At 36.0% G+C, this 9780-nt stretch overlaps 1 protein-coding gene across 1 annotated transcript; it reads right to left on the bottom strand.

Moving 5' to 3' along the window:
• Positions 1–7267: 7267 nt before the first annotated feature.
• LOC119815257 (mortality factor 4-like protein 1) lies at positions 7268–8013 on the bottom strand. The gene is given in 2 exon segments (XM_038331410.1): positions 7268–7788; positions 7791–8013. Coding segments are annotated over 2 exon segments (681 nt in total). The 5' UTR covers positions 7951–8013.
• Between the last annotated feature and the right edge of the window lie 1767 nt (positions 8014–9780).

Below are 9780 nucleotides of genomic sequence, written 5' to 3'. Positions count from 1 at the left end.
AAGCATATAGCTTGCTGCTGTTGTCGTTATTTCTCTGGAGATGGAAGGTTTAGTCTCTATTACTGATGATACCATACCGTCAGTAACAGGACCCACAGACACCTAAGCTAGAACTGATATGAATAGCTCCTTAATGAAGTCTAATTTTCACGGTACTAAAAGGTACCATGCAAGATTCCAAAGGGGAAAGCCAACCAACAGTCTTTCCTTGTTGGAAACTCTGTTTTTAGATAGCCTTTTCACACCAGGTTAGCAGAAAATGAATAAAGCAAATCTGCTTCTCTGTCTCACTTTTGGAACTCTTTTCTTTCTGTTAGATTGCCTTATTCAGTCTCGATATGAGAGTCTTTGTCTTATTGTATCTTTGTTTGCCATGTTTGGTTATTGTCTCTTGGAGGACTGCTCTTTCTTGAAGGGAAATGGAGGAGTGGTGGATCTGGTAAAGAAAGAAGGCTTCATCAGGGAGTTGGGATAAGTGAAGGGAGGAGAAACTGGGGTTGGGATGTCCTGTATGAGAGAATAATCTTTAAAAAATAATTTTGCTAGCACTTCATGGGCACCAGGTAGACTGGAGATAAACTCCCATGTATGTGTCATCCTTTGCTGTACCCATATAAGCAAATGGGCACACATCCCCTTCAAAATGCCAGGCAAAATGAAGCCATTGTCCTGGAATTCATTTCAGTTCATCTTTTCTTCTCAGAGCCAATCCATTAGCAAGTCTTGTTCACCAGACTTTCAAAGAATTTATTGAATCTATCTAGCTTTATCCATATCTAATTCCCCATCCTTCTCAAAGCCACAAGTTGCTTCTCACTTAGAATCTTGCTACTATATTGTTTCATCTACTTAGTTTCTTCTAATCCATTTTCTTACTACAATTAGAAGAGTTACAAGATTGTGTTATTTCTTTGCTTCCAACATGTCATGGCTTTTCTGTAACATAGCAGTCTCAATCCTTTATGCTTGTTTTCAAACCTGGCAGCCTTTTGCTTGTTCTTAGACATACTGATCTGAAGGGACTACTATGCTGGAAAAGGAAAACTCACCTATGTATTACTAAAGTGCTACAAATTAAAGAAGCAAATTCATGAGAAAATGTACTCATACCTAAGCTATTATAATAATATAATAGCTATAAATAACAAAAAATTACATGATATTTACATCCTTCTCACCAAGGAAGCAGGAACTGACCAAATAAATCTGGGTTATCTGCAAAGTTGAACTGCTCATGCTCCACATCTTGTTGCCTTGGTGATGAAGCACCAGCATAATGATATTTATGTAATATGTAGAAAGGCTACAGTTCAAGGTGGATTACAGCATAGCTATATTTTACAATAAAGTGTGTAGAAGCATTTATAGAGGTTAGACAACAAAAATATAAATTACATAAAGAGGAAATTGTGTAATTTACTGGTGTTCTAGGTCTTTAAAAACACTCCCACCAATCCTAGTCATAGCTATACCAAATCTAATGATTTTAATTTTTTCATCATCTGTGTTGAAATTCCAATTTCTGCTGATCTATTAGGGAATGGCATTAAACTCTGGAGGCAATAGAAGGGAGATGTCATAATTTTCCCTCTGGTTTTAATACCTTTCAAGTTTTATTCTGTACCCTTTTTAAAGTGTTCATATAATTTATTATTCATACAAAGCCACTAATGAAATAAAAAGAACTGCTATGAAAATTACATTGCAATACTATAAACAAGGACTTTGCTAAGAAAATGAGGATACAGCCATCCTCCCAAGTCTTTTCCCCTGTGGATAGCAGGTGTAATACATGTTTGCTTTAGCCTGGCTTTCCACACACGCTATATTAATTTCTGTGTTGGGTCTTTGAACTGAATGCTCCACTTGTTTTGATTTACTTTCCCTGCACTGCTACACAGAAAGAGGCTTCTGGGTATTTATGCCTTACATTATCTTAAACCTAACCATTTTCTTAAATGATGGTCAGCATTATGAATTTTGTAAGTACACTGAATTTGCAGCATTTCCACTCCCAACTCTCTTAAATTCATGACCTCTTCTTTTGAAATTATTTATATTTAGCATACTGAGTCAATTAGTATTTCCTCATTTGCATGTGGTTATGACTAACTACTTAGGATTGTGGGTTCTTACCCTAAAGGGGACTGTTTTCCCTTCCCTAGCAGTCATTGACTTCCTGTAGTTCTCCATCTAGGAATGAAGCCTTGTGACATTTTCTTTCATCCATGTTGGTATGACAACTGGTATGGGTTTTTTTCAGGTCTTTGTTCAGGTGGCCCTATGGTTGATAGTCCAGAAGATACTATGTCCCATCAGTCTTCCTGGTTCTCAGATGCCTGCCAGAAAATAAAGGTAACTGAAGACACCACAAAACTTAGGGACATCAATCTGGTACTGACCCAGAAGCCTCCTCTGTGAGGCCTAGCTATCATAGTATTGGAATATGTTATGGGTGCTGCTAAGAGTCATAACTATCTATAAAGCTAGAAAACCATAACAATGACCCTACTGCAAGATATCTCCAATTGTTCAATAGTAACATTTGTGTCGTGAAGGGATCCAACAGTTATCTAATTGGAACAAAATATCATTCTATTGGAGAAGATCTATAATCAATGCCAGAAATTTAGCCAAGAATCTGTTACTGGTGAAGTTATAGATCCTAGAGAACCTACGATTCTCATGTGAAAAAAAATTAGTGTATTATAAGAAGTCTCCTAATATTTCATTCTTGTTTGTTTGTTTGTTGTATTTCAAGACAGGGTTTTTCTGTACAACAGCCCTATCTGTCATGGATCTAATTATGATAGACCAGGCTGGCTAAATATTCATTCTTATACCCATAGAAAAATGCAACTTTCACTCTTCATCATTTTGCATCAGACAACGACTATTAGAGAATTCCAGAAGTGCTTAAAATGCTATGTATAATGACATTGGGGTTCTTAGCCCCAAGTTGGGCTTTTATAACACAATCCCTCCCCAAAAAAAGAAAAACAGAAAATAGAGACCTCAGTGAGTGAGCATTATGAACTTTCTTGTGGAAAAACTAAAACCAAGTTTTTGAAATGGTCCTTACTGGCAGTCCAAATCAGGTACACTTAACGAATAATTTCTAAAGTTCACTTCCCATTAGATGTGTATCATGATTGGGATTGCCATACTTCTTGTTCATTTCATGTATCTGAAAACTGCAAAGTTTGCTTAGAGCAATACTGAAAATAAAATATGAGCAGGCAATAAGTGATGTATAATATACAAATGACTAAATGAAACAGGTAGCCGCCATATTTGGATCATACTTAAAACATTTCTTTTCAAACTCATACTCACTCTTGTCTCCCTATTCTATTAATCCTTATCTTTGCACTTTTCTTTTCTGTGACTGCTGCCTGTCTTTTATCTTGATGGTCATTCATTGATTTGAGAAACATGTTTGTCAAGGTTCTTTGTATTTTGTGGCTATTTAACTTGTTTTTTCTTTACAACATAAAATAACGCTCACTTCAGTGGTGACATTCTAATGGCTATTATCATTTTGGGGGGCTTTCAATATGGGGAAAAAACTAAATTCTTTGGCAAACATGGCTTCTTTTTATACTAGGGTTTGTTCTTTCCCAGTCTCAACCCCAACTCCTGAACCTATCAGGGTCATTTTGCTTGTTCTTAAGCTTCAAAATATTTTGAGCAATTTATTGTTATCTCTAACCATTAATTTCTAAAATAGATACTTCTGCTTCATAAATAGATGTTTGGCCAGCTAAAACTTCATCCTATTATACTATATCCCGTTTATGTTTTGTTTGGTTGGTGGCTCTGCATTTTTACGACAGTCTTCCCATTTGCTCTGCAGCAGGGCACTAATCACATGGCCCCCAGCACCTGTCTCCACCTCTGCTACGCTCATGTGTATTATATCTGCTCTTTAGTCACTGATTTGTATTTCCTCTTCTTATTTGGGAAGGTCTTCACTGAATAATTTATCAGATTATTGTCGTTTTCTTCCACTTTGGGTACAGACTTTAAATGATCTAATGCCCTTTCTAAGCCTGAAAGCACATTCTCAGGTTCTGCATGTTATTCTTCTATTTAAGTACATCTTGTGCCTCTGCTATAAATCCTTGAATTAATCATACCATGTCTAACTCTTCACATCTGCAATTTTTTGACGTGTTGACTTCAGTTAGTGCTGCCTACAGCAGCACAGGAGAGAGAGTACTTGCAATAGCATGGCTGCCTTATCAGTGACCAAGTAACCAAGGTTCTCTCTCTCTTCTCTCTCTCTCTCTCTCTCTCTCTCTCTCTCTCTCTCTCTCTCTCTCTCTCTCTCTCTCTCTCTCTCTCTTTCTCCTCTCCAACATTAAGTGCTTCTCTCTGTGAAGATATGTTGATGGGACTAGTCTTTTTAAAAAAAACCCTTTAATTTTTACAATTATATTGTATATGCATACCATATTTAGTTATTTTCTACTCTCTCTTGCCTTTCTTCCCTCCAGTTCCTCCCACAAGTACCTGTTCTCTTTTAAATTCATTGTCTCTTTTTTTAACTACTAGTGATACACACACACACACATACACACATATACACACACATACACACACACACACATACACACACACACAAACACTGATGTGTTCCTTTAGTTTTGCTGAAATGTATATGTATGTATTTAGGCCATTAGGCATTGGGTAACCAATAAGGGGAATCATCCATCAGGATGACTAATTCTTCCCTTCTTAGCAGGTTTTAGTTGCCAGTAGCTCCTCATATTGGGGTAGAGTTCATGAAATAGTTCTCATCTATGCTAGCAAATCAACTGGTGTTTTCATTTTCATATCTTGTTTAGGCTGCCATACTGATGAAATTTCATAGTGTATAAGCTGTTTGCTTATAATATGTAGAGTATACAAGCCTATGACTGATGTCAGACCCCCATCTTCTTTAATGTAGAATGGATCTTCTCTTGTGAGGCACTTGTGCTAATAGCTGCCCAAAAGTCAAGGGTACAATGGCTTTTTCATGGCTAGAAGAGAGTGTTTCATAATACTCCATTCCTTATTCTGTCTCTTAAATTCTTTCTACTACATCTTCAATGTACTTTGAATCTTTGTTGGTGTCATATAGATATTCCATATAGGATTCTGATTTCAATCATCAGTTACTCTCTATTTGTATATATTTTTACTAGTTATGGATGTCTGCAGTAATTATTGCTCATTTCAAAAAAGTCTTTCTGATGAAGGCTAACATAAACACTAATATATTGGCACAAACAAAAAATAGTGAAAGTAATTTCTTAGGCATATAATGTACATTTAACAAAACACTAGCAATAGCTTTCCACTAGGACCTCCCTAAACATTAGCCTTTGGCTGGATTTATAGTATGAGATATGAATCCCTTCCTTTGGAGTAAGCTATAAAACCAATCTGGAAATAGTTAGATAATATATGACAGACCTGGACATGCCTTCATTGCACCAAAAGTCACATATTACCAGATCAGTCAATAGTTTGGCACACAGGCTTCATGGATGAATAATACTCTTGATAGTTCTTCACAGAAGCCTACACGAGAAGCTCATTCAGTGCTAGGAGAATGAGCTGGCAGGAAAGATGTTTCCAGGTTAGTGACAGCTTGATATCTGTATGTCCTATGATCAAGATGCATAGTATCTTTAGTAACTAAATCTTTTCATGTAGTTGTGGTAGTCAGCTGACATCAGTAACAATAGCTTGTATTACTTTGAAGGAAAGGACTTGGGATCTTTTTCAACCAACAACTTGAAGGAAAGTGGCCCAACTCTGATACTGAGATTTTCAGTTATTAGCCCACAGTTAGTGGTAGCTTCATCTTCCTATGTAAACTATTTGTGTTCAATCCTTTTTGTTTATTTTTATTTTTTTATTGGCTTATTCCATGTGGAGTTTGCTCAGTATGGTTGCTATCTTTTTTCTTTTGGCTGACTCTCCTCCAAGATCCTCTTTATCCACTTGCCCTTCCTCCTTAATTATGAGATCTTCTCACCCTCAGTATTCTTCTTTCTTTGTACAGATTACAAGTTTAATTTTTCATCTTTGTTTCAAATTAGGGTACTTTTTACTCATAAGAGATTTTAGAAACATTTGAAATGTTTTATATTTTGCACAAAAAGTCTTACGTGTTATTATCATTTCTCTTAGTACAACAGATTCTGAGAGAAATAACATCTAAAGGCGGAGTAAAAGAAAAGATACAAAGAATGTAAAGAAGAAAAGAGAAAAGTATCAGTAACTGCGAAAACTGAGTAACTTTGAGGAGTTTGAGACTGTGTGGAATTCTCTTTCAATAGCAGTTTCCCAACACTCAATTGCATATTCCTGGAAGCCTACAGCAAACCAAAGAAGTGGTATTTCCAAAATTTATTCCTCAAATTCCTGTTTTATTGTGGGAGGGGTGGTTTCTGTTACTGTTCGCTTCAGCTGATTAAAAAGAATGAACAAAAAGAAGCCATGGAGGGCCTGCTAAAATATAAAATTTGTGACATTTACATGTTAGGATCCACAAACAACTTCGTGTTGATGCTAACTTCAAGAAAGTCAGATAGGGCTCTGTTTTGATTAACAGATGGATTGTATTCCTGGATATTTTTTCTGTAGTGTCTCAAAGTGCTTCACAATAGATACTTTACATTAATATTATTAATAGGTTTCCTATTAGTTTTTTTTATATTTCCCTAATTTCAAGTTGAATATTTTCTACTCAAATTGCTATGTTTATTGTTCTCAGTTTAAGTTGTACCAATACTTATGTTGTTTTTGTTAAAGAATTCACCAATAAATTCAGCACTAGCATGATGATGGTCATCAGAAGAGAACACTTGTCCTAGATGCTTCAGAATGACAACAGGAACTTCTTTCTCTAAGCACATTATAGTGTGCTGTTTAATGGCAACTTTAGCCATGTAGGACAGTATGTATACTTTTAAACTCTAAGTATCTTATCTCATGAACCGATCTTCATTCCATGAAACTATTTGTGCAGTGTCTGGACTATAACCATTAAATTCATGATTAGAGACAGATCTTTGGTTGTTTTATGTTTGCTATCTAAAGAGCAAGTGTCAGCTATTTTATGTTACAGTGAAAATTTCATACAAACATCAGCAGGGTTTTTTTTTTTTCTCCAAGTGTCTACTTATTGGGTATATTTTAACTGCTTACAATTATTTTCCAGAGAATAGATCTTTTCTTAGAAGACCATTCTTGTATAATTTTAAGCCCTTTAAGAAGATCTGTCATACTCCTTTATCCCTGCTACAACCTCATTGATGGCATACTCCTTATTATCTGTATTTCCTCGAGATTTCTTATAATTTGCATAATCCTCCAAAATGGAATCCACATTCTTCTTAGCAGGAAGATAAAAAAGCTGCTTTTGTCTGGTGATCAAGTCCCAGTCATCAACAAGCCATGGTTTCAGCTCTTCCGGAATCTTTACTTTAACTTCCACTCTGTTCATGAATGTTTCTTCATTTTCAACTGTAGGATCTACCCGGGCTCTCTTCTTCCTAGGAGGCTGAGGTGTCTCACTGGTACTGCCACCATCTCCATTTCCAGGTGTTTTCTGCTTGTTCTTCTTGGTTTTCACTTCAACATTTTTCTGCTGCAGACCAGATGTCTTCTTTCCTGGAGCAGCCCCTCTCATCTTGCCCTTGGCATATTGTTCCTGATTGGCCTTTTGAAGCTCTCGTTGTTTTTGCAAATTGGTGTCCACATATTTGAGAACTCTGCTTTCTGGAACCTATTCCAATTTTTGTTCCAACCACTGTAATTGATAAAGTATTTCACTTGTTTGTCCTTTATGGCAACCTTTACACACTTTGCTTCATAGAGAAGGGGCCCATGAAAGCACAGCACTCGCTCGCCCTCCTGGAATTTGGGCTTCGGGTCCTGCTTGGGCACCATTTATAAGTGATTCGCCGCCTCCTCCTTCTCCCACCACCTCCGACTACCGCCCCCTACTCTCTACCCCACTGTTTGATTTTAAACAGAGAAAATAAAAGGAGTCACTGCTCCTTTTTCCTTTCTTTTTTCATTTCAAAGTTTCTACCAGTGTATTCAGTGATGGACAGCAGAGGGACATGCTGTAGAGTGTTTTATTGCCTAGTTGATAAAGCTGCTTTTGAATGCTGGTGGTTCTGTTCCTTTGACACTATGCACTTTCATATGTGTTAATGCTCTATGACAAAATGCTCGGATTCCTAGTGCCAAAGGTTCACTTCAGTGTATATAACTGAACACTCATCCATCTGTGTTCTTTTTTTTAAATGGTGCTTAAAGAGCCCATCCTTTGCAAGTCATCCATGTTGTTCCTTAGGCATTTTATCTTTGCTTAATTGTTAAAGAATGGTGGTTTGTTTCATGGTTTTTGTATTTGTGTCTAATGCACGTTTTAACATGATAGACGCAATGCATCATGTAGCTACAGTTTTATGGAAAAGTCAATCTTGTAGGAGTTCTTTTTCAGATCTTCAATAAATTTTTTCTTTAAATATCAAAAAAGAAGATCTGTCATAAAAGTATACTTACTAAAAGAGATAATTATATATCTAGCCTTTTTAAAATATTCAACTTAAAAATAAAGTTTATCTGGACGATGGTGGCACGTCCCTTTAATCCAAGCAGGCAGGTCACTGTGAGTTCGAGGCTAGACTGGTCTACAAGGGCTAATTCCAGGACAGGCTCCAAAGCTACAAAGAAGCTCTGCCTTGAAAAACCTATATTGATATAGATATAGATATAGATATAGATATAGATATGGATTAGATATAGATTAGATATAGATTAGATATAGATATAGATATAGATATAGATTAGATATAGATATAGATATAGATATAGATATAGATATAGATATAGATATAGATTAGATATAGATTAGATATAGATATAGATATAGATATAGATGATAGAGATAGAGATAGAGATAGAGATAGAGATGATAGATATATCTCACATATATAATTACTTTCTGTATAAAATACTGTCATTACATATGGTAATATTTAATGACAATGTGCTAATTTCAATATAGTCATAATGTAATTGAGCACAGCCAACATTATATTTCTATTAAGTACAGTCACCATGATGAAAAACATAGCTCCTACTCTTGAATTTTTCCTCCAGCTTAACACAACTTTACGTCCTTGCACGAACATTTGTCCAACAAACACATTCTACATCTCCAATAATCATCACTCTACTCTCTGCTTAGAGATTCCACAGCTAACGGAATTCACGGAACTTTTCTTCCCTGCATCTTGATTTTGTTATTCTTAACATAATTTTCTTTTGGTTTTATGAATGTTACTACTAGTGACTACGTTTCCTTTTTATTTGTTTGTATTTTATGTGAATTGCTATTTGCCTGAATGTATGTTTCTGTGAGAATGCCAGATCACCTAGAAGTGGAGTAACACGCAGTTGTGAGGTTCCATGTGGGTGTTAAAAATTGAGCCTGAAAGAAAAAACTAATGTTATAAACCACTGAGCCATCTTTCCAGCTCCTTATATATTCTTTTTAAGGTTGAAGAGTAAATAATGTGTTTAATTACCTGATTATTTTAATTTGATTACGTGTCAATTGTGCACTTAATGAGTATCAATATGATATCTAAAAACACACATGTAAGATACACTGATCAAGCCAGCCAGTTGTGGCACACACCTTTATTTCTAGCACTTGGGAGGCAGAGGCAGGCAAATCTCTGTGAGTTTGAGGCCAGCCTGGTC

This window comes from Arvicola amphibius, chromosome 5, assembly GCF_903992535.2.
Source record: "Arvicola amphibius chromosome 5, mArvAmp1.2, whole genome shotgun sequence".
Classification (NCBI taxonomy): domain Eukaryota; kingdom Metazoa; phylum Chordata; class Mammalia; order Rodentia; family Cricetidae; genus Arvicola; species Arvicola amphibius.
Note: the sequence above shows the minus strand (reverse complement) of the source record. Positions and strands in the feature narration are given on the sequence as shown.